The sequence below is a fragment of the Colletotrichum navitas genome, assembly GCF_030913465.1.
Source record: "Colletotrichum navitas strain CBS 125086 chromosome Unknown LY79scaffold_2, whole genome shotgun sequence".
Taxonomy (NCBI): domain Eukaryota; kingdom Fungi; phylum Ascomycota; class Sordariomycetes; order Glomerellales; family Glomerellaceae; genus Colletotrichum; species Colletotrichum navitas.
In genome coordinates, this window is record NW_026850548.1 from 582,094 (window position 1) to 605,087 (window position 22,994).

The 22,994-nt window shown below is 56.2% G+C and overlaps 9 protein-coding genes across 9 annotated transcripts; 6 read left to right on the forward strand and 3 right to left on the reverse strand.

The window, feature by feature from the left end:
• The first annotated feature begins 363 nt into the window (after nt 1-363).
• LY79DRAFT_141982 (ubiquitin carboxyl-terminal hydrolase) lies at nt 364-2,084 on the forward strand. Its single transcript, XM_060550963.1, has one exon. It carries the CDS (start codon nt 465-467, stop codon nt 2,067-2,069), a length of 1,605 nt encoding a protein of 534 aa, XP_060420068.1. The 5' UTR covers nt 364-464; the 3' UTR covers nt 2,070-2,084.
• Nucleotides 2,085-2,528: 444 nt separating this feature from the next.
• LY79DRAFT_575170 (eukaryotic initiation factor 4E) lies at nt 2,529-3,660 on the reverse strand (the record flags this gene model as incomplete). Its single annotated transcript, XM_060559681.1, has 3 exons — nt 2,529-2,697; nt 2,743-3,582; nt 3,629-3,660. The coding sequence occupies 3 exons, from the start codon at nt 3,658-3,660 to the stop codon at nt 2,529-2,531; spliced, it is 1,041 nt and encodes a 346-aa protein (XP_060420069.1).
• Nucleotides 3,661-4,846: 1,186 nt separating this feature from the next.
• Nucleotides 4,847-7,218, forward strand: LY79DRAFT_655236 (tetratricopeptide). The gene is made up of 2 exons (XM_060562665.1): nt 4,847-5,082; nt 5,136-7,218. The coding sequence occupies exons 1-2, from the start codon at nt 4,986-4,988 to the stop codon at nt 6,884-6,886; spliced, it is 1,848 nt and encodes a 615-aa protein (XP_060420070.1). The 5' UTR covers nt 4,847-4,985; the 3' UTR covers nt 6,887-7,218.
• LY79DRAFT_535199 (uncharacterized protein) lies at nt 7,219-7,995 on the forward strand. The gene has a single exon (XM_060556496.1). It carries the CDS (start codon nt 7,413-7,415, stop codon nt 7,977-7,979), a length of 567 nt encoding a protein of 188 aa, XP_060420071.1. The 5' UTR covers nt 7,219-7,412; the 3' UTR covers nt 7,980-7,995.
• A 74-nt stretch (nt 7,996-8,069) lies between these two features.
• On the reverse strand, nt 8,070-10,367 carry LY79DRAFT_504619 (acetoacetate-CoA ligase; the record flags this gene model as incomplete). Its single annotated transcript, XM_060553524.1, has 5 exons — nt 8,070-8,228; nt 8,274-8,900; nt 8,942-9,649; nt 9,692-10,207; nt 10,257-10,367. The coding sequence occupies 5 exons, from the start codon at nt 10,365-10,367 to the stop codon at nt 8,070-8,072; spliced, it is 2,121 nt and encodes a 706-aa protein (XP_060420072.1).
• Nucleotides 10,368-12,617: 2,250 nt separating this feature from the next.
• Nucleotides 12,618-13,047, forward strand: LY79DRAFT_665154 (uncharacterized protein; the record flags this gene model as incomplete). Its single annotated transcript, XM_060563018.1, has 3 exons — nt 12,618-12,701; nt 12,772-12,965; nt 13,026-13,047. The coding sequence occupies 3 exons, from the start codon at nt 12,618-12,620 to the stop codon at nt 13,045-13,047; spliced, it is 300 nt and encodes a 99-aa protein (XP_060420073.1).
• A 686-nt stretch (nt 13,048-13,733) lies between these two features.
• On the reverse strand, nt 13,734-15,793 carry LY79DRAFT_504938 (cutinase transcription factor 1 beta; the record flags this gene model as incomplete). Its single annotated transcript, XM_060553560.1, has 2 exons — nt 13,734-15,338; nt 15,389-15,793. 2 exons carry the CDS (start codon nt 15,791-15,793, stop codon nt 13,734-13,736), a joined length of 2,010 nt encoding a protein of 669 aa, XP_060420074.1.
• A 5,094-nt stretch (nt 15,794-20,887) lies between these two features.
• LY79DRAFT_142179 (uncharacterized protein) lies at nt 20,888-21,797 on the forward strand. Its single transcript, XM_060550965.1, has one exon. It carries the CDS (start codon nt 21,120-21,122, stop codon nt 21,621-21,623), a length of 504 nt encoding a protein of 167 aa, XP_060420075.1. The 5' UTR covers nt 20,888-21,119; the 3' UTR covers nt 21,624-21,797.
• On the forward strand, nt 21,798-22,929 carry LY79DRAFT_142178 (uncharacterized protein). Its single transcript, XM_060550964.1, has one exon. The coding sequence runs from the start codon at nt 21,972-21,974 to the stop codon at nt 22,809-22,811; it is 840 nt and encodes a 279-aa protein (XP_060420076.1). The 5' UTR covers nt 21,798-21,971; the 3' UTR covers nt 22,812-22,929.
• Nucleotides 22,930-22,994: the final 65 nt, after the last annotated feature.

Below are 22,994 nucleotides of genomic sequence, written 5' to 3' on the forward strand. Positions count from 1 at the left end.
GGTCAGACGTCGCCTTGAGTCAAAGACTATTGGACGACGGTACTGTGCCGCCTACACGCCATATTATGTTCGCTCTGGGATGAAGTTGGTCGCTGCTTCTCGGCGCATGTCCGGTCACAGCATGAGATCTCCCATGATGTATGAGCCGTCTCTGTACCGATGTTGTTTTCCTGGCGGGATCTTGTAGGAGGTGACCGTAGGTAGGCAGTTGTACATATAGGTATGCAAGAAGGTACTTAACGGAAGCAGAAGGAAGTTGCCGTAAACAAGCTATGGGCGTGGCAGCACAAAGTGCTGGGGTGTGAGAGTGGGGGTGTATCTATCACCCCGGATTGGCGACTTTTTCCAACCTTACAACGAACCAGCGGCCAGGAGACACTGATCCATCTACGCTTTCAACCTCAGCCTTCAGCCTGCGAAGACAGTTATCGACAGCCGATATCCTCTTGCGCCCTACACGCACAATGGCGTACAGAAAACGCCACGCAGAAGAGACGCTCGATGAGATTGCCGGTGTAGACTCTCCCGCCTCGAAGCGCTCCAGAACTGTCGACTCCCTCATCTCGAATGGATCCCTTGAAAATGGTCACGATGGTGATGCAACGCCCACAAACGAGCTACAACTTGGCGAAGAAAGCGACGTCGACGACGAGACACACATGCAAGTGCCTACCCGTCAATCGGCGCCGACAGATGGCTATGATGACCTTTACCTCGACACGATAGACCGCAACGTACTTGATTTCGACTTCGAGAAACTATGCTCCGTCAGCCTGTCCAACATCAACGTTTACGCGTGTCTGGTATGTGGGCGCTACTATCAGGGCCGTGGCCCGAAATCGCACGCCTACTTTCACGCGCTCGACGAGAACCATCACGTGTTCATCAACATGCAGACGCAGAAAGTGTATGTGCTCCCCGAGGGCTACGAGGTCAAGTCCAAGTCGCTCGACGACATCAAGTTTGTGTCGGATCCGCGGTACACGAAACAGGAGGTTGCCGTGCTTGACAAACCACCACTGCGTGCCTCGTTCACGTTAGCCGGCAAGGAGTACGCGCCGGGGTTTGTGGGCATGAACAACCTCAAGGAAAACGACTACCTGAATGTTGTAGTACAAGCTCTTGCGCACGTCGCGCCGCTGAGAAACTTTTGCCTCCTTGAGGATCTGTCATCGCGATCGGAATTGGCGAAGCGTTTTGGCATCCTGGTGCGCAAAATCTGGAATCCACGCGCCTTCAAGGCGCATGTGTCCCCGCACGAACTGCTCCAGGAGATCTCGCTGCTGTCGAATAAGCGGTACACTCTGACGGCACAGTCCGATCCGGTCGAGTTCTTATCATGGTTCCTCAACAACCTGCATTTGGGGCTGGGTGGGTCAAAGACGAAGCCTGGGAGCTCTGTTGTTCAGCGCATCTTCCAAGGCAAGCTCAAGGTCGAATCACAAGCAATCACAGCGCGTGCCGATGCGGGCGATCGTCTGCGGTTTGAAGATGCCGCCGTCTCAATGACGACGTCGCGGTTCATGTTTCTGACCCTCGACCTCCCTGCAGCACCCCTCTTTCAAGACGAACTCGAGAAAAACATTATCCCACAGGTGCCCCTGACGACAATCTTGGCAAAATACGACGGCATCCACGCCCAGGAACACCTCGCGCAACGCAAGCGTTATCGCCTGCTCCACCCTTTGCCTCCATACCTCGTCCTCCATGTCAAGCGCTTCAGCCAGAACAAATTCGTCTCGGAGCGCAACCCGACGATCGTTACATTCGATCCGCGCGGACTTGATGTAAGCCCGTATGTAGAACCGAACCCAGGCGAATGGCCGCCGGGTGAGCCTATCTGGTACGACTTAGTCGCCAACGTCGTGCATGAGGCAGTCCGGGCCAAGGAGGATGTCGCGGATAGCGGAGAGGAGCGCAAAACATGGAAAGTGCAACTTAAAGATAAGGGACGTGACGAATGGGTGTCGTGTCAAGATTTGTTCGTGGAGAAGGTGCAGAGCGAGCTGCTCTACCTTGGCGAAACATATCTACAGGTTTGGGAGAGGCGGAGGACGCCGAAGGCGTGATATGATTTAGGAATAGAGCAGTGAACGGCATCACCATGATAGCGAGACAGACATCACTGGCTCATTCATAGTCATTGTGACTATCATACGGTCAGATCGCGCAGCTGACATATGCAGTGCGCCCAGATCGCAGTAGTGTACACCTCGAGGGTTAATCCAATCCAGTACCGCCTGTCGCAATCCATAAAATAACGTGACCGCTAAACGTTGACCGCTGCCCATCCCGCCCCCCCGTCACTTTCGATCCCGTCTACGAGACCGACAATCCAGAAAAGAGAGCCTTTCGGCACTCCATATGCCCAAACCCGATATTCCTCAACCCAACAAGGTGTATTTTTGTCAGAGTTTCAACCCGAATGCTATGAAGGTCCGCTGAAGGGGACCTGATAGTGTACAAAATAAACATCAAAGATGGCTTGGAAAAAATGCAAGAGGGTGGCGTTCCGTGGAAGATGGTGCTCAGGACGCGGCGGGCTTCTGCTCGTCCGTGGCCTGCTTGCCGCGCTTGTCCTGCTGCTTCTCGCGGCGGGACTCCTCGATGGCGGCGCGGTGCTGGATGCTCTCATCATGCGACTTGAACTCAAACTGCGTGTTGGGGGGGCACTTGAGGTACGACTTCCACGTTTCACTGTGGCGGTTAGTTACGTTCTGTGCAGAGATTGGGACGACCTACCGAATCCTCAACACGCGGCCGCCGGTCGAGCGCGTCCAGATGCTAATGATATCCTCACCGTTTCGGACGCTCACTACACCACCGCACACCTCCTCGCTAGCGTCGATGAAGGCCTCGCCGAGAAGCGCAAACACGGTATCTTCCCAGTAGCGGTCAACGATGCCCTTCTTGAGCCGCAGCACCCACTTGCCGCCGCTCCTGTTCTCCTCGTCCTCCCAGATGGGGCGGATGCCCCGTTTAAAGAAATGGTATTCCCAGCCGACCGACAGCTCGGACGGGCGCTTGAGATGGGGGTAGCCGACCCAGAACTCCTCGACGGTGTTGCAGTGGATCATGGGCGTCAGCGACTTGGCGTACTCCTGGTACGGCTGGCCTTTGGGTTGAGGCGGCCGACACCACGTCACCCACTCGTACTTGAGGGGGTGAACGCGCAGCGTCTCGGAGGATGTCCGGGCCGATACGGGCTGGGAGCCCAGGGCCTTTTTCTCGGGGATGGAGGCAACGGACGGGGCTTTGGCGGCCGAGTCGTGCAACGACGTACCACCGGGCTTCGCGCCGATCTTGCTCATGGCGAGGTCGAACGGATTACCTGGAGACTTGGGCGTCTTGGCGGAGCCGAAGGAAGCGAAGGCGCCGGAGCCAAGACCAAAGGCGTTGGCCGCACCCGCCGTAGGCGACGCCATGCCGCCGGCACTGGGAGCCGTTACGTTGTTGAAGGGATTTGACTTGCCGCCGTGTGAGGACGTATCGCCGCCGAATCGTTTGGCGAAGGAGCCGTTACGGCTAGTGTCACCGCCCGGCGCGGGACTGCCATTCGTCGAGAGTGAAAGCTTGCCAGAGCTGAAAGGTCAGCGGTGAGGGTGTGGGGGAGACGCAGGAGACTCACTTTGTGCGGCGGGTCCACAGGTTGTTATCCATGGGGACTGCTTTCGACGGCTTCCGGGCTGAAAAATGTGTTTTCCTTCAATCCCCCGATTCTGCAAGGGCGGCGGCACCTTGATTTGAGGTTCTGGTCGCAGTTGTGGCGGCTGGGACAGGTGAGTGAGTGGTACGCGATGAAGTCGGGATGGCGGCGGCGGCGGGCAGGCGGGCGGGCGGGCGGGCGGGCAGTCGATGAGGGCCTGCTGCAGGGGCTTCGTGATAGGGCGGTTGGAGAAGACGGGGCGAGCGAGCTTCGGTGCGAGGAGATTGGGGTTCGTCGTGGGGGATGCGTCGGTGGTATCTCGAGCAATGCGGTGTTACGGGTATTACAGATGTTGGTGTTGGGAGCGTTGTGGTGAGGTGGGGGACGAAAGGCGAATTATCGACTGATGGAGAACAATGAACAGCTTGAAGAGAAAAAAAATAATACGGATACCGTTGATGCCCCATCCTTCTTGACCTTAGTCGTCACCTTGTTATCGATGGCGGATACAACGATAGCGCCTCGCTTAGCCTGGGTTAGCCTTACCCCTGATGGATCCACCCAAGAGCCGCTGGCCAATAAAATCCAGTGGTGAGGAGGCAGGCACGCTGGAACGGTGCACCACAGTGAGGTCACAGCGAATAGCGCCTACTCAGTAGGGGCTGGGGCCCGTCGTCCACAGCATTGGGCGTGAGGGGGACAGCCCGACGCCTTCACCTCTTGCATTTTTTCCCCTGGGGATTGGTGGGTGCGTAGATGCATAAGATACACCAGAACCAACAGTGGCCTTCGTCAATCTGTCCACCAGCACTTGAGACGATGTCTTGCTGTCGAAAAACACCTTGGCCGTTGGATGGGAAAGTCCGGGACGCGCATGGCCTGAAACCATTGCCGACTGCCTTGTATTGGAAGCAATGGAGCTGAATGAAGCTGTCGAAACATGCTGTCCGTCAAAGCCGCACCACAACGAATACGCCACCTACTTACTGGTGGTACCTTAGTGTTCAGCAGCACCTCCTTGGACCTAATATCATCATCTTTGCGCGTACCACCGGTGTAGAGAAGAAACCACGTGGCGTGCCCGAGATACGTCGTCTGGTTGGCCTACCCCGCCATTTACTCGGCCCACACCCCTGACAGCGCCGGAGCACAGTGCATCCACGTCCCCTCCAATTCCTGCCCGTCATCCAAAGAAAAGAAAGTCCATTCACGACGCGACGCGCTTACCTCCCTCTCACCCCAAGATCTGCTCAACGTCAACTCGAGAACCCACCAACGTCGACTGCGAACTCGCCAATTTCGTCCTCGGCATGCCCCCAAACTAGTTCGTTGCCTCGCCATGGAAAAATTCCTACGGGAATGGAGGCAGGATGCCCTGAACAAGGCCCAGTACGATTCCGCCATCTTTATCGGCGACAAGCTGCTGGCCCTAACGAGTGAGACTCGACGGCAATCGGAAGACATTGGACGTTTCTAACGTGCTCCGCAGACGACGATAAGGACGCCTTCTGGCTGGCCCAAGTACACTTTGCCACCGGAAACTACACCCGCGCCCAGACGTTTCTCGCCAAACAGAACCTAGTCGCCCGTAATGTCTCCTGCCGATACCTTGCTGCGCACTGCCTCGTTAAGCAATCGAGATTCGATGAAGCAGTGGCCGTCCTCGGCGAGCGAAACCCGACCCACCTTATCAACAACGCGAGCAACAAGCGGAAAGCGAACACGGCACCTCTGGGACGAGCGGTGGGCCACAGGGGGAGGATGGCTCGCGACGATGCCGCCGAGGAGGAGGCTACAAACAGAAAATACGAAGCCGCCATGTGCTACCTGCGGGGTATATGCTACGCCAAGCAGAACGCCTTCGACCGAGCCAAGGAGTGTTACAAGGACGCTGTCCGGATCGACGTTCAGTGTTTCGAGGCGTTCCAGCAGCTCATGACGAACGCCCTGCTGTCGCCTGACGAGGAGTGGGCGTTTCTTGAGTCTCTCGACTTTGATTCAATCACGGTATCGGGGGACGTTTCGTCGTCGCAGGAGGCAGCGGAGTTCACCAAAATGCTGTATACGACACGGTTGTCCAAGTATAGGGAGCCTTCGGCCTTCACCGCAGCGTGCGACACGTTGTCGACGCACTATCGTCTGGCAGATAACCCCGATCTGCTGCTCGCCAAAGCCGATCTGTTGTACACGCAGTGTCGTTATCGGGACGCCTTGGCCATTACGGAGTCAATACTTGAGGACGACAAGTACAACTTTAGTGTGCACCCGCTGCATCTAGCCTGTCTGTATCAATTAAAGATGAAGAACGCACTGTTTCTGGTGTCCCACGACTTGGCGGACAATCACCCGGAGGAGCCGTGCTCATGGTTGGCTGTCGGCATTTACTACTTTGCGATTGACAAAATTGCAGAGGCGCGACGATATTTCAGCAAGGCCAGTATGATGGATGCACACTTTGGCCCCGCGTGGATTGGCTTCGCGCATACCTTCGCTGCGGAGGGCGAGCATGACCAGGCTATATCGGCGTACTCAACAGCGGCGAGGCTGTTTATGGGGACACATTTGCCACAAGTGTTTTTGGGCATGCAGAACCACGCACTTAACAACATGACGCTGGCCGAAGAGTTTCTCAAGACGGCATACGGTCTATGCAAGACGGATCCACTGCTATTGAACGAAATGGGCGTTGTCAAATACCACCAGGATAAGCCGCAGGAGGCTGTTCAATTCTTTCGGGCGGCATTGAAAATCGCCGCCGAGATCGACTCAGACCCTCAGGCTTGGCTGTCCCCGAGGACGAATCTCGCGCACGCGTATCGTCGCCTTCGTCTCTGGAAGGATGCACATGTAGAGTTTGACGAGGTCCTGCGCCAGGGCGGCAAGGACGCTGCTATTTTTTGCGCCAAGGCGCTCATCTATCTGGAAGAGGGTCGTCCTGAGAAGGCGATTGTACCGCTACATGAGGCGCTCGCCATCAATCCTCAGGACGGCACTGCCACAGAGTTATTAAACAAGGCACTCGAGGAGACATCGACGATTGACTTCGCAGATGGCGACGAGCTGGAGGCCTTTGAGCAGGAGCTTGAGTTGGGCAAGGCCGCCGCTAGAGAGCAATTGTCGAACAAACTGCCGAAGCTGCGGCGAGACGTCAAAGGCAAGGCCAAAGTGAGCAGGCCGCGGATACTCGTGGATGAAGACGAGAAGGGAGAGAGCATGATGGAGATGACTGACGACGATTAGCCCGCGGAAACAACATTAGACACGGCGTCACGGTGGGAGAGGTATCCCAGCTATCGGTTCAAACTATTGACATGGATAGTAATCAAAAGTATGATCTCGGTGTGTGACTTTGGGCGAGTGATAACAACAACTCTATGCCCCTTGGGGTTAGTCTGTTCTGTTCTGGTTACATTAGGTAGGCAGTGAAGAATGCCGACTCGCTGGGTCAGCGTTCGCATTTGGCTCGTTGGTGGATCTTAGTTGCTGACGGAGTCGGAAGAATTGGTGGGTTCGAAGGCCGACTGGCAAATTTGTGATTGCGGGTTGACGGCAGGCAATAAAAGGGTGTACATCTCACCATCAGACTCGCTGTGGGTATAGGTGAATCTGCAAAAGGTCACACTCTGTCGACTCTCTTGCCTGTACACATTGCATCCCCCATCATACTTACCATCACTGAACACCAAAGGTCTAAAGCGCACCGTCTTAATCGCCATAAGCTCGTCAATCCTCACAGCGCTGAAATCCCGCTCAAACGTACCTCACCATGTCCCGCTACTTCCCACATGCGGCGTATGCAGAGGACCAGCCCCTCGCCCGCACGATCCTGACCGTCCACGTGCTGGCCCGGGGCTACACCGTCGGTGCCGTAGTGGGTCTCGGAGTATCCGCAGTCGGCGGGCTCTACACCCGAATCCTCGGCCCCAAGGCATCCGCTCCGGCCCCAGTCACCACAGCCCTGCGATCTGCCCGTTTTCTCCGCTCGACGGGTACGGCCAGCGCCGTTGGCTTGGGGCTCATGGGCTTCGCGCTCTTGGGGAGGGTGTGGGGGCGCAGCGACATTGAGTGGCGCGATCGTGCGTGGCGGCTGATGGAGAACCAGGGGCAGCTAGAGACGGACGACTGGACGTACGGTGGTGCTGCTGCGGGACTTTTCGCCGCCGCTGCGACGCCACAGATGAGGGCCGCTGGCGGGTGGAGGGCTGTTGCTGGAGCTGCGGGATTGGGAAGCGTCGCAGGTACGGTGGGGTATCTTGTTTGGAGGTATGGCGTTCATGACGGTAAGCATTCCGAATATGCTGTTGTTGAGAAAGCTGCGCTGTCAAATCTGTGATGTGCACCAGGACGATTGAAAAATCTTCTTTTTCCTACATGTTTTGTATCTCTAGTGTAAATGTCCAAATCCTGACCTACCTACATGTCCTTATAGTTTCTCCTTGCCGAGTGTAAGCTCCTCAATCTTGGCAAACTGGTAGTAAAAGTCCAGGCTCTGTGGGTTGAGCAGCGTGCCGCTCGGCTTGATGGTGTGGCCTGATACGATCTGCTTCACCGGCAGCTCCACCTTCTTCAGGTTCACGGTTGTCTGCTTCGTCAGTTGCTGATCATACCCACGACAAGCGTCACTCACTGGTATCTCGGGAGTCTGGAAAACATATTTCGGCACGTGTCTCTTTGTCAGCTCCCTCTTGATGGCATCCTTGACTTCGGCTACCAGCTTTCGGTCGAATGTCTCGCCCTCTCGCATCATAAGGAACAGCATGACGCTCTCGTCATCGTCACTGGGCCTTCGCTGTCCGACGCACAGACTATCAACAACCTTGCTGGAAAAGTTCCGCTCAATGACGGCGTAGATCTCCGCGCTGCCGAATCGAATACCGCTTGGGTTCAGCACGCCGTCAGCGCGTCCCAAGAACGAGATGTTGCCTGTCTTTGGGTGTATGGAGCAGAAGTCGCCATGAGCCCAGACGTGATCGAAGCGGGCGAAATACGCCGAGTGGTACTTTGTACCCGGTTTCGCCGAGGCAAAGCTTGTCGAAGAGGGCGACATCGCAGTGGTATCACCCCAGAGATAGCACGGGATGTTGGGAAAGGCGGCTGTGGCAACAAGCTCCCCGGGTGTTCCGTGGGGCACTGCCTTGCCTTTCCCGTTCTGGAGCTCTGCATCGTATATGGCAATGGGCACGCCAAGGGAGGGACCCTGTGTGCCGCCGACATAAACTGGGTCGAGGGGGTTCTCCATACCAAAACAGCCGGCCTGTCATGTTAGCGAGGAAAAGCCGTCGACAGAAAACTTACAATGTCTGTGCCGCCTGACAAGTTAGCCAGATGGACGTGCTTCGGGAAACCAACATCGTAAAACCACTCAAACAACTGGTTCGATAAAACCATGCCCGTGCTGGTCACGACCCGCAGCGAGCTGAGGTCAGTCACATGCCGCGGGCTGATGTTGTTTTTGGCCACCTCAAACATCCACCTCGGGCTGATACCCAGCTTCGTCACGCGTTGTTCCCCGAGGATCCGGATGAAAGATGTCAAGTCAGGAACAAAGGGTGAGCCGTCGTACATGACGACGCGGGCTCCGGCCAGCAACGCCGCCACGTTGCTGAGGTACATGATCCAGCCAGTGGTTGTGTACTGCAGACACACAGACTCTGATGACATCTCCTCGTGCAGGCGCCCCTCTTTGAAGGAGTTGAGCATAACACCGCCGACGGTATGGACGATGGCTTTGGGGATACCTGTTGTGCCGGAGGAGTAATAGATGAGGAATGGCGCGTGAAACGGAATGCGGGTGAAGGGTGGCGGTGCAGACGGAGAGCCGAGGAAGCTGGACCATGTCTCAGTCTTGGACGAAGTCACGTCGTACGGCTTGGAGAAACGCGGGATAGAGATGACGCCGGAGAATGAGGGACAGGAGCCCATCCCGGAGACGACTTCGGCCATCTTGCCTCTCAGGTCGACCGTCTTACCGTTGTACACCGTGGCGTCGTCGAAGAAGATGAACTGGCTAGTCAGCAGCGTCTTTGGACCAAGGAAGTGGCTTACCTTGGGGTCCACTTGGGTAGTTCTCTGCAAGATCCCCTTGACACCCATGTCTGTTGATGAGCTGCTGAAGATGGCGCCGAGCCAGGTCGCTGCCGTGAAGACAAGGAGCGTCTCAATGGAGTTGGCACCGACAAGAACAATGCGGTCTCCCTCCGTGACGCCCCGCGCTTTCATGGCGGCCGCTAGACTCCCCGCATCCCGGCGAAGCTGCCCCCAGGTGAGATTTCGCACATCGCCACGGTTGCCCTCCCGGACCTCGGTGACTGCGAGCTTGTCGTCTTCCTTGCCTGTGGTGCCGTGGTAGCCGATGGGGTCGGATGCATTTCGAGAAAAGAGGAGGTTCTCGGCCCAATTGAGATGCACACCCGGGAACCATTTGGGGACGGCGTCTATCGGGAGCGATTCGTCCACGACCAATGACGGCTGCCCCTCATGTATAAAGTTGGCGTAGGTGAAAAGGTAGCCGTAGAAGCTGGCGCGATTGGATACGGCCCAACCATGAAGGTCATTAAAGGTCTGCGTTTGTGTAAGTGGAGGAGCGCCAAAACTCAGTAGGGAGGCGGACCTTGAGCTGGAGATTGAAGGCGGAGTTCACTGATTGTAGGAATTGGTACATTTGCGTGCTCCGGGGGTCCGGATGCTCCCAGAGCTTGCGGGGTATCTCCGTGGTGTCCATGGTTGAAGCCCTTGGTTTGGATGAAAAAAAGCGCGTTTACCAAGATGTTGGAAGATGGTGTGAACGAGATGAAAACCAGATGAGATGAGTTCGTGAGGGAGATTGGGGCTTTTGGGGCCGGGGATTTGACGGTGCTTCCCCAGCGTGCCTCGGGCTGCACCACCGGGCGTGCGGGGTCAGTGGCCCGAGCTAATGAGCCGAGGGGAACATGTCCGGACGGCGGACGGCCCGTCAAGAGTCCGGACAAGGATATCAGATATTTAAGGCCAATCTCTTTGACAAAATGCAGACGAGAACAAGTGGATTTGACACGCAGATCGAACAATGTTGAATTTCGCACACAATACAAATCCGTCCTCCCGAGGCTACTGAACAGGAGCTCATCGAGCACGCCTGCATCCAGTGTGCTCCCATGGTGGCCCTTTCAACTTAAAGCGTTACTGGCATACAATTCCCATACTGCAAGCGCCTCTCCTTCTTGTAATGATTTCGATGGCTTATTTCCTTCGCAGTGGCCGACGCTTCCTTCAGCCGAAATTGCTTGAGTAAGAGCAACATAGGGCAGAGGAAAGACAAGTTATATATCTTGATGGACGCTGGAAGAAAATAAAAGGGGAGTGACACCATAGGTAACCTCAAAATTTAGCTTGACCGGTGATAGTACGGAATTACGTACCATCTCATTCTGAAAGCCAATGTGAGGAGAAGTTGAAACTCGGGAACCTATTCAAAAGGAGAGAGCCGGGCAAACTAGCCAGGAACAGCTCGGCTCACGGGATTTATGTAAAGGACATGGCGACTACGCTTGAAGAGACCAGCCCTAGCTTCTCCGTCTGCGGTGTAATTCCATTCTTGGGATATTTATTAACACATCTTGATAATCGACATGTAACAATCGTTTTCTATCTGTAGTGGCTCAAACCATTGCCAGCATGGGCGATGGGAGCTGACCCGGGCTGAGACCAGTGGTGAGCCACCATCATACTACCATTAGTAATTATGGAGGGCTTACAGCGTGTCGGTCATCTGAACACCGGGCAAACCGTCAGACTGCGAGGAGGGTGCCCACTGTGTCGTACTGCTCGTGTCCGCAGTTGTACGACCTACTCTAGAGTCTAGGGTGATTGCAGTTGATGAATTGAGTCGTGGTGTGAGGTGATGGAGGTCGAGTAGGTTTGGTAGAAACGCATCAAAGTTTTAACCAGAACAATTGGCCATACGCTAGGTAAGAAGAGGGGAACGGTGCGGAGCTTGCATTCCACTCCAACCTTTTTTTGGACATGTCATCATGACTCTGTACATGTAGAACGTTTAGCTATGCATAGGAGGCGAGGCCTACTTGCAGGGGTTCGCCATACTTTTGGCGACTTCACTCCGCTTCAGGCCGAATAAGGTAATTAATATGAAAGGGGATCCATCCGACTGGGCACGATCGCTGGGATTTGCCGGCAACGATCCATCCGTTCAAAGCCGTACCCTTGTTGATGCACAGCTTTATGACCTCAGCAAGTCTTCACAGTCGCCAACTCTTGAATCAAGAAGGTTGTTATTTTCGGTCGATTGGATTTGACGCGAGTCGTAGGGCTTGCAATCATAGTCGTGCTCATCGCCTCGTTCACGTCCAAAGACACAGAATGCTTCCGTCCCAGCTAGCCGATGCCCTCTTGCCAGTCGAGGGGGACAGCTGTTGCACCGCAGTTCAATTGCAGAGGGCTTCGATGGTTGTTCTCGGCAATGTCACCGGGAAGAAAGTCCAGCAGGGTCCGAAATAAAAAGGTTACTATCCGAACTTGGAGGAGGAAGCGATGATTCTACTCCAACTGGTAAAATACCCCAATTGCCTTATACTTCTTTAAAGTAACACCACAACGGAAGATAGACGACATCTCCATCTCCCGCCAGCCGTTATCTGAAGCAACTCGCGGCGTGGTTAACGCTGCCCCGAGCTCGCCCTGCCAGGATGCCTTGTCTTCTTGCGACGGCGCACATGACTTCTGGACCCGAGGCCTCACGGTCCTCTACCTAGACAAAGGTGCCAACCGTCGACGGCACGCCGGCCAACACCACGAAGACGCATCGTACCGGCAGAATCGTATGGTGCCTGAAGATGTCTTGAGAGACCCTAGGGCTGCCCCTCAGGCGACAACTTACCATTAGCTGGACGATGCGGACTTAGCGATTGGCCACGTGAGCAGTGCAACCACCCCCCCTGGCATCGCACGTTCGTAGCCCCAGGACGACTTCTCGGCGATGACGAGCCTGCACGGCTCCATCATCGACTACCGCGTCGAGAATATCAGGTCGTACCCCTGCTACGTAGAAGGCAGTGGGTGGGTACGCCCTTGTCGTCATCGAACACCATTGACAACCCACAGAATACTTTACTCCCAACGACTCGCTCTAGACCGACAGGCTGGACCTCCAGGACCATCTGTTCTTCTTGATGTTCGACAACAGGCCCGGGTTCGCCCCCTCAAACGACCCTGGCCGGGAAGGGGCCCGCGTGCCGGGCGTCTTGTGCATCGACTTTGGCGACGATTACCCCGGCGTGGACGTCCTCGGCTCCGAATCCGACCTGTCGGCCACGCAGCCCGAGTTGTACGTTCACATCTCCTCCTTGGTCGTCAAAAGATGACGTGCTGACCGCACAGCGTCTAGCCCGATGCCCACTTCGAAGTAGATGATCTTGACAACGAAAGGATCTACTCGAAGCGCTTCGATTGTATCCACATCCGCGGAATGTCAGGAAAAGTGCGCAACTGGCCCGGACTTCTCAGGAAATGCTACAAGTAAGCCCGACGCCCGCCCGTGGGATGAGATGGAACCCCGGTCCGCCATAGGGGCCAGGAAACCTTAGGTACCGTACCGTGTGGAGGTCGATTTGCGAATAGGTCACAGAGCGGTGGCAGGCTTGAGGCGAAGTAGTAGCCAGTTATATATAATCACATTCACCCCGCCGAGCCCTCTCAACAGTAGCAGGCTCTGCGTTTGGTAGACACGACTCTCTGGATCATGCGGCCGAATCGTGACCTCTGGGCGCCGTCGACGTCACTTCACACTTCACGGCAGTGGTCCAGAGTCATATCTGTCGCAGGCGACTCTTGCCAATCAATTCATGTTGGACCCGTTGTTTTTCAACTCGTGTTCTCATTCAAAATCATTGCAACTAGTTGAACAAGCCGGGCGCCGAATAAGGGTATACCAAAGACACCCTACCCCAGTGAACTCAGCCGCAAACGCCGTATCATTACAGCCTAGGCCTTCCATCTTTTGCTTTATCCTGACTCCGTGTACTATGCTTCCCTAACAAGAAAACCGTTTGTAAAAGTCTACTCTCGAAGGAGTCTATCAAAGCAAATGCGAACATCACGCAAGGGTGGCAACCTCTGCCGTGCCGTCACCCTCTTTCGTACTAATGCCGGATGCCGCCCAATTCATGGCATCGTTCATGCTCTCCTCGCCGAAGACATTCGACATGAACCCCTCGTCCGAGTTGTTTACACCTTCAGGCGGAAACTGCAACCACTGGTCGACGTCAAACTCCGTTCCCGTCATGGCGTTCCAGTCGATTTCTTCCTGAGTCTGCATAAACTCGAGGTCGAGCGGTCCGGGCTCCTCGGAGCTGCCACTCGCGCTCGGCGTCATGCCGCCCAACGCCGACTCATGGTCTTTCTCGGTTTGCGGCGGGCTCGCAGCCGACAGGTCGAGCGCCGCAGCGTTGATGGTCTGTGGAAGGAAATCGCGCTGCGGATTCGGTTTGGTCGCGAAGAGGGTCTCGCCGGTCGTCATGTACGGCAGGTTGTCGGGCGGGGGCGTCTGGGCGCCGAAAGTCGGCTCGGCGAGCTTGAGGTTCTGCTGCGTCATGGGCGCAGCGGTCTGCTGAAGGTTAATGTCGATGGCGGCTTTGCGCAGGGCCGCATCCAGGAAGCCTGTGGCGTAGTCGGCGGCAGCATAGATCTCGCGCAACTTCTCCATGACGCGCATGCACTGGCGGAAGCCACGGGTGGCGCGATCTCTCGACTGCGACACGGGGTTCTTCATTTCCAGAAGATGGATGATCATCGCGGGCAGGATGACCGTGACCCCGGTGGTGGGGAGGTACCGCTCCAGGCGCAGCTGGTGGAGCTCAGCGGCCATTCGGGTGACGTGCATCGCGGCGTCGCGAACCCTCAGCCGAGACATCTCCTGCACCTGCCTGGAGGTCGTCGGCGCGTGGACGGGAGATGAGGGCAGGAATTGTGGGCGATGCAGCGCCGAGATGGTGGTGTAGTAGACCATGTGCAACAGTGTGCGCTGGACGGCGACCGTCGACCGTCCATTCTTGACATCGAGAGGCGTCAGGGGGCGGTACTGGCAGATGGCAGGCAGAGTGTCCGCCCAGGCCATGAGCTCCAGGTCGACCGAGGCCACGCTCTCGACGTTGTCGAGCTTCTTGTTGGGGAACAGCATCATTGTGCTGTTGATGGTGTTCTCGGGGCGCATCTTGTCGCGGATGAGGACGGAGTATTGCGCCTTGAGCATGTGGCTGATGCAGATGCAGAGCCTGGCCTTGGATATACATAAGGCAGCCAGCTCCCGCTGCATCGAGACATCGCGGAGCAGCATGCACTCTGCGGGAACGATCTTGTTCTCTTCGGGAAGGACCTCCAACTCGAAGTCAGACTCCTGCAGCATAGGTACGTCAAAGTCCTCGTCTTTGATGCGGGTGGGCCGGCGCATGCCCAGGGCAATCAAGCGGTCGCGCATGAAACACGACCACCAGATGCGCTTCCATAGCTTCTGCTTCTGGACCGGCATGCTCGTTGCGGCCGGGTCGCGGTGCAGGCCAATGGTGTGGGCCAGGGAGATGGCAACGCCCATCCAATGCCATGTATCTTTTTGGTCGTCAGGGGTCTCGTACCAGTACGTCATCAACAAGAGGGCCTGGACGAGTATCAGGCGGTCCGACTCGTAGTCAAAGTCGTAGAGCAGCTGCAACGTTTAGCATGTGATGCGGGTCCCCCCTGTTAGAGTTCACTTACCCTCGTCTTCTGGAAGAAGGCCTTCCTGGCGGCCTTACGCGTGGGATAGCCGGCCTCGCGGAGGACCTTCATGTCGACAAATGCGGTAGCGGCGAACATGACGGCCTGGTAGAGAAACAGGCTGATCTGACCGGAGAGCCCATCTTGGGCATTGATGACGGCCAGAAAGTCGTACAGCTCAAGCAGAGGCATGTACGGGTGAACGTATTCGATGTATGCCTGCAACAGGGCATTCTGCAGTGGCAGGGCGGGTAGAGTAAGTGCCCCCTTTGCATGCAAGTAGGCAACATCCTCCTGGGCGATCTTGGCGGGCAGCGGTTTCACGAAAGCCGGGAGCTGGGCGTGGAGGTCAGGCTCCTCCAGGGAGGCAAGGAATTGACTCGTCCGCCCGTCGCCATTGGTCATCCCGCCAAAGAGGGAGGCCTGGGCGAGGAGGTTCGACAACAGGCGGCGAGAGTTACTGTCGGCTGACGCTGCGGCCGCGGCCGATTGCAGCTTGGTGAGCAGCGCTGCGTTGTCATGACGGTACCCTGAACGCTGGTCTGTCTTGTGGTCAGTCAAGTCGTTGTGGTGGTGGCGGTTGGGTGACATGTGAATGTGGATTAAACGCAAACATGGAGGGACGGAGCTGGGGCCGCGGACGGAAGGGGAAGAGGGGGGGGGGGGGGGGGGGTAGGGGGTACGCTGTTGAAGAACCAGGAGGCGAAGTCCTGACGTCTAGAGGTCCAGGTCACGCGGAAGGGAAAAGTCCCTCCCTCCACACTTTACCCGATTGCGCCCCCTCCCCCCCTTTCCCCAGTCCGAGCCCCGGACTTGGAGCACTGGACATGGACCAGCACTCGGAAAAGCAAAAAAAAGAAAAGAAAACCAAAGTGCCACGAGCGGTAATCTGTATGGGCAGTGCGGAACTGTCACACCTTGCGCTAAGAAGGTTCTGTGACAGAAAGGAAAAGGAGAGAACGAGGAAACAAACTCGGGAAAATCTATTAATGGAGACGAAAAAAAACCTACAAATCATGTGAGGGACGTGACCCTCGAGCCCATTCGAAGAGCCGCTGGGAGCCGAGAGTCCCCCAAGAAGTCCTGGGCCAATTCCAGTCACAGCTGCAGCTCCGGCGCCGATTGTTGGAGTCGCGCCCAGGGGCAAAGCAGGAGCCGGGACGGGAGTCGCTGCAACTGATCCGTTGACCGAAGCTGCCGAGGCATTGCTGGGTCGGCGCAGCTCGGCACTGCTGTGAATGTTGATTGGATTCGCGCCCTTGGAGCGTAATTGTGCCTCAACACCCAAGTGCCCCGCCGTGCTGGCAGTCAAGAGGGTTTTCCTAGGGCAACATGTTAGTCGAGTTCGTCTTGATCATTGCTGCGATTGCCCAGCCTGCGTCGCGTCGCGCCTCGGGCGAAATCGAGTTTGCGATGCGTGCAGATTCCCCACACGGAAGGAAGGCATGGACGTGGTCAGGCAAAAGCTAGACTCACTTTCGTCGGCGGCTCTCCTGAACAATGCACTCAACATTGTCCCATCTGCAGTTGCCGCAGGGAGCGCCTTCAACGACGTCGCAGCGAACTTTGCGTGCGCGACAGCTCACGCAGGCGCGGGCGGCTCTGCGCTTCGTCACCTTGGCCGGGGGCGCGCCATCCTTTAGGTCTGCGGCCTCCGAGGAGCGCTTCTTGCTCTGCTCCTGATCCGACGAGGTGTCGTTGGAGTCGTCGTGCTGGTCGTGCTGGTCGTGCTGGTCCACCGACGCCAGCTCCTCTGCGGTGGTAGTCGCTAGTTCCGATAGATCGGGGGCCGGGTCGGCGGCGGGGGTGGCCTCGAGGGCTGGCGTGGTGGTCGTTTCGGTCGCCATCGCCGCGTGTTGGAACAGTCTCTCCTGTTTGGAGACCGCTTGCAATGCCAATCGGCGTGTGGGCTGGTAGTGGGAGTGAGCGAAGAAAGCTTGCCAATGGCGATGTTTGATCTTCCTTGACAGTGATGTCGAATGGGGACTCTCAGGAGCGGCCGAGGTCAGACGACACGGTTCGTGGTCTCAACCACTGAACTCGCTCAGTAGCTATGGCTTCGATCAGATGGCAGGGGCTCCTGTATACAGGCCTTGGGCGACAAAGGCTTGGTCGTCAAAGCAAAGGCTCGTCGAGGCGTGGGACAATAACGTAAACAACAGAACGGAGCGGGACGAGGGCGCGTTGAGATGAGCATTGAATGTTTCCGAGCTGGCACTGAAAAAAGAAGAAGAAGAAAAAGCTACGTGGTGTCGATCCGCGAGGAATGCTGCGGCGGATGAGCAGACTCGCGTGTCTCTAGAATGGGTGTCCCGTGCCAAGCGCAGTGTGCCTTGGAAGGTTTGTTTTTGGGGGTCCAAGTTCGGGAGAGACGAGGCAACTTCAACCTCGAAATGTATGTATTGAAAAAGCCGGAGCTACGGGCTGGTGGAAGGGGAAGCGGGAATGTGGGGGTCCAAGGGTACGGAGAGGAAGGGGGAGAGGTATTATACTTGTATGATTCAGAATGGAATCAATCTTTCGCACCAGCGCTGAGCTTGACACAAGGAGCTTGGAACGGACACACACACAAACACAAACACACACACCTTCTCTCTCTTTCTCTCTTTCATCTTGAATTCCCCATGAGGCACGCCCCCCCCCGGACGGCGGCCCCATCCCACCCTCCTCCTTGTCGTCCGTCCCTCCACTTCTTCTTCCTGGGCCCTTTCACTCCTCTCCGATCCATCAGCGAGACTAGTCCGGGCGAGGAAACGAGGGAGGCCAGGCCAGGCCAGGCCAGCACCTCGCTGCACCTGGCAAGGTAGGCACAGGGCAGGGCAGGGGAGGGTGATAATTAAAGCAGGATCCCCAGCAGGATCCCCAGCAGCGGCAGCAGCAGCAGCAGCAGCAGCGGCGGCGGCGGCGGCGGCGGCGGCGGCGGCGACTACCGATTGTACCTACCTACCTGCTAGTATCGACATCGTACGGATACATACTTGTAATAACGTACGTACCTTGCTACGTACCCGAATTATGGGGAAACGAAGCTAACCGCGAACAGCACGTAAGGAATGGAGACGGAGTGGGTAGGTTAGTCAGGTATGGGACAAGGATACTGGATGAGACGGAATTCCGATCGAGAGATACGTACACACTACTTAGCTACCTGCCTAAACGACCTAAAATAGGCAGGTACCGCTACTGTCCAGGTTAGGTACCTACCTATTGCGGGCGGACGAGATGCCTCTCTGCTCTCTCTCATTACAACACGTACCGGAGCGTCCGTCACTTCACGATGCAAAACAATGACGGCCGGGTTGCTTTGCCCCTTCCTCCCCTTGGCCCCGTCTGTCTGCTGCGCTGCGCTCGTCCGCTTTAGTGGCCGTTGGCGAATAGGTACTTTGAGCTTCGAGTGTTTCGACTGTCGGTCGCCGCCTTGACTTGTCGAGCTGTCATCTATTTTCTCTGTTCGATGACCCCGTGACCTGTACACAGAGGCCACGGGACGTCTCGTCGTCTGCCACGGCCGAGCATTGGCCAGGAGCCAGCGTGGAACCGATTCTTCCATGACAAAAAAGTCGCATCCGTGCATGACATGTCTGACTAGGTAGGTGTACAGAATGCGACTTTATATCTTCTGTGTAGATGGGCATATTTTACACGTATCCGTACATACGCGAGCATTCTTCAAGTCAGCTCGCCTGTACTGGCAAATACATGCGTACATGTGTGTTGTATGCAGCGATGTATGTACGTACACAGCACAAACCGCTTCCCCCCTCTTCTTTACCTAAACCACCTACCTACCTACTTGTCGTGAGTGAGTGGTGTACACAGTACCTATCCCACATCCCCTACCCATCTTACCGTGAGTTTACGCCTCCCCCGTCCGCCACCGCGGGCTCGCTCGCGTGTGCACCGTGGTGTTCTCCCATCCCATATATCCCTCGCACCCTCTTCCATCTATCCGGTCGAACCAATCCGGAGAACCTCCAACTCTATCACATTCAAGACGCAACCTGACCTCATCTCGGTCTGCATCTCATACCTCACGCATCAGCAGATGACCAGCGCCAATCCCCCACATCTGCCAACCGCCACGGCTGCCGTGTTTGCATGTGAAGCCAACAATCAAACGTCCACGAGCCCCCTGTCCTCTTCCAGCCAAGCTTGTATGCATTCGAGCTCGAGTCTTGGTCGGAGCTCGAGCCTTGGTCGGGGGAAGGGGAAGAAGAGGGGTGTGAAGATGAGGGGCGCTTTCGTGCGGGGATGAACGCCTGTCCGTCTCTCTTGTTGCTGTGTTCGTAGGCGTACATGCGTAACCTACCTACTTGGTAAATTGTGTAGCAGTAGGTGGTAAGGCAGGGCATCGAGCGGTGATTGTTCCGCCGCATCTCGACGATTTGGGTCCTGCTTATCTGTACCTACCCTAGCCGCAGCCGTGCAAGCCCGTTCTCGTTGTCATCGATTGTCTTCAAACTCCTAGGACTCTTACAGCCCCGTACATTAGGTAGTGTCTTGTGCTCGTGGCCGATGAGACAACCAATGATAAACTAACCATCTAACCTTACCTACTAACTACCATGGGGTTTCCGCACGCCCGCTGCACCTATACCTACCTGCGTACGGATACGTAGGTAGCATATGCTGGCCGATCCTACTCTTTCTCTGATGCTGCCTGGCTGCCTCGCCTCCCAAGACCACTCACAGTGTGCTACTTACTCATTGCGCCAGCTTTCACTCAACAGATGTCGTTCCACAAGAGGCGCCCTCTTTGTTACTTATCACCAGTCCCATAAAACTCGGCTTACCGTGTCTGATATGGCGTGGCGTGTTTTTAACAAGCTGCACCAAATCGACTTTGCCGCATCGACGCTAGTACGTAGCTCGTGCCAGTGCCCAGTGCCACGCCCCCCCCCCCCCCCCCCTCGATCCAGCATCTTCTTTACTTCATCATCAGCCCGGCTTCGCCAGGACCAACCTCACGACAATACGCCCAAACCCAAACCGGCAGACCGTCTTCTTCACCGCAAAAAGGAATTCACACCTTGTGGTCCCCGTTTCTGAATCTCCATCGTCAAGATTCGACCCCCGAAAGCCACCAACACCCGCCGACTCCCCTCCACAACCTCCACTACACCGCAGAAACCCGACCCCTCCCCGTTTCTCCCCATCATCACTCCCACCTTGCGGAGACGGCCAATCACGACTTTTGGGTGTGCCGTTGGCTTGGCCAACCCCTCCTCCGGGGCTGGGCTTCGCCTTTCGCTCTTCTGCCCGGTTAATCATTGACCAGAATCTACATAGTGCAAGTACACTACAGAGTACACCAGTGCTAGCCTCGCGAGTCAGGAGCCATCGAGTCAGCCCCGGTGTGGGCGTCAAGGATTATGTTCAGGCTGCGGTCCACCCCAGCCCTTACCGTGGCATCCAACCAACCACAAACGCCTACATAATTCTTAGCCCATCGCAACTTTCAACTAGCCCAGTGGCCCCTCAACTTTAAAGCATCACGAGCCGCTGTGCAATTTTTACACCTCATCTCAAACACCACCCGTGCTGTTGGGTTAGGTCAACTGTTTCTGTCCTTAGTCACCGAGCTGATGTGTCGCGACGGACCATGTCCGAAGACAGTTAGGCGTCTCGACAATCTCCATCAAAGTCTGGAGTCTGGAGTCTGGAGTGTCTGGTGTCTTGTGTGTTTGAGGACACCCCTCCCCCCCCATAAGTTGTGCAGTCCCGCAGCATCATGAATCACCCGTCACATTATGGTACTCATCATTGTCCAGTGAGAATTCGTCGTCAAGATTTGAATAAAGTCTGCTGTTGCTTCACAGCTCAGCTTCTCGAACCCCGCCTCCCTTGCTCTAGTGATCCATCAGGGTTTCGCCTCGTCATCGTTGTTGTCGTCGCCGTCTCGTCCACTGCAATGTACATACGCTATGCCATGCCCTTTGGTCCGAAGGATAAAATGCACAATTCCCAATTCATCCGCTGTCGCTACCCAAACCATGGTGTCACCCTCCAATCACGTCCCATTCCATACCTGGAAATACCTCCATTCGTCCAGCTGGATCCGGCAATAGCCGGGACGGCCGCCAACCCCCTATTTGGCCACCTCGACTCTCGGTTCTCGATCACGATCCCGTCTCCAGGTCTTGACAACAAAGAGCAGGTAAAGAAGAAGAAGAAGAAGAAGAAGAAGACGAAGAAGACGAAGAAAAGAGTTTGGATAAAAGGAAAACACTGGTGAAGTATCCATCCAAATGCAGCCCGGACCCCCTGAGGCAACGATGTGCTTCGCCCAGTGTCAACCACCACCCCTGCGTCCTGTCGAAACTTTAGCGAAGGTCCCGGTGCCCGGTACGTACAGCCGTGCAATTCCCGTTAGTATATGCCGGCCCATATCCTGACTCCGTCTAAACCTTGGGGTGAGAGACAGAGGGAGAGATAGAATGATGCAACAGACCGAAGTTTTGTTGCCTTGGGTGTTTTCCTTGCTGGCTTTCGCAGCCAACCGTTGCCACACTTGGCTGTCGCAGGTCCATACGCTCCCTTTTCTCCGATATAACTTGCCGTGAATGCGAGCGCGCCGCTTAGTATGACGCGCGCCCTCCATACTGCTTCCGTCACACGGGGGCAGTCCATCCCGGCCTCAACACCGGGGGAGGGTGGGGGGATCTTCAAACATCAGGATCCGCCCCGAAAACGCGTACCGTTGCTGCCAGCAGTATGTCGTGCTGGCTTCACTCACGCACCCGAGGCCCTCGAAGCCAAGTGTCACGAAAGCCGAAAGGGCACCCCATGGCCGTGCCATCTCAATGCACAACTGGCATACCCCAATACATACAAACCATCATCAAGACGCCGGGGCAAAATCTGGCTTCCGGTCAACACAAGCCGCCTCCGCTTCGTTGGCGCTGGTACACGAGCTCCCCACCACCACACACCGAGTGGAGGAAGGGAACGCATGGGAATAAGCCCTCTCGCCAATCACCATGTACGCCGGTGTGGGTCGGATCCGGCCGGGCCTGGGTGGGTCCCCGACTTGCCCCGATTCTCATATCCGAATCTGCCCTTGCGTGCAGTTCCACTGGGCCCCCCTCCCTCTCTCCTTCCACTCTTGTTTGCTACCCCAATGATCCCGGCATCGTCTCCACGGCTCCTTTGCAAATCAAGGCACAGCGGGAAGAGGGGGGCAGCTGGCTGCGACAAGTCAAACCGACGGACGCGCCTCCTCCCCGCTCTCTCGTTCTCCGCTTACTGCTTACAATACCTGCTTCACCAATGGTTGGGCGGGCTAGTGTCGAGCAGCGCTCTCGAAAGCGGGCGGTCCAAGACTTCAAGCGGGCGGGGAGTTGTCCATAGCTGGCCTCCATATGGGTTACGACTGCTACTGCCGCTACCGTTACCGGTTGTGCGTGCCTTCTCCATGGGGTAAGCCGCCTCAACCCCATGCTTGGCTTTTTCGATGATACGTTGCCCGGATGTTCATTACTATCCATTTTAATTTTGTTTTATTTTAGCTTTCTGGCAGCTGCCTCATCGACAATATGGGCCAATCAGTTGCCTAATTTTACATCGCGACCGCCGTAACGTCTACCATCCAGCATCTATGCATAGA

Coding starts and splice junctions, on each gene's coding strand:
- LY79DRAFT_141982 (XM_060550963.1), top strand. CDS start 465: ATGGCGTACAGAAAACGCCACGCAGAAGAGACGCTCGATGAGATTGCC.
- LY79DRAFT_655236 (XM_060562665.1), top strand. CDS start 4,986: ATGGAAAAATTCCTACGGGAATGGAGGCAGGATGCCCTGAACAAGGCC. Junction 5,083..5,135: donor CAAGCTGCTGGCCCTAACGA/GTGAGACTCGAC, acceptor CGTGCTCCGCAG/ACGACGATAAGGACGCCTTC.
- LY79DRAFT_535199 (XM_060556496.1), top strand. CDS start 7,413: ATGTCCCGCTACTTCCCACATGCGGCGTATGCAGAGGACCAGCCCCTC.
- LY79DRAFT_142179 (XM_060550965.1), top strand. CDS start 21,120: ATGAATCACCCGTCACATTATGGTACTCATCATTGTCCAGTGAGAATT.
- LY79DRAFT_142178 (XM_060550964.1), top strand. CDS start 21,972: ATGACGCGCGCCCTCCATACTGCTTCCGTCACACGGGGGCAGTCCATC.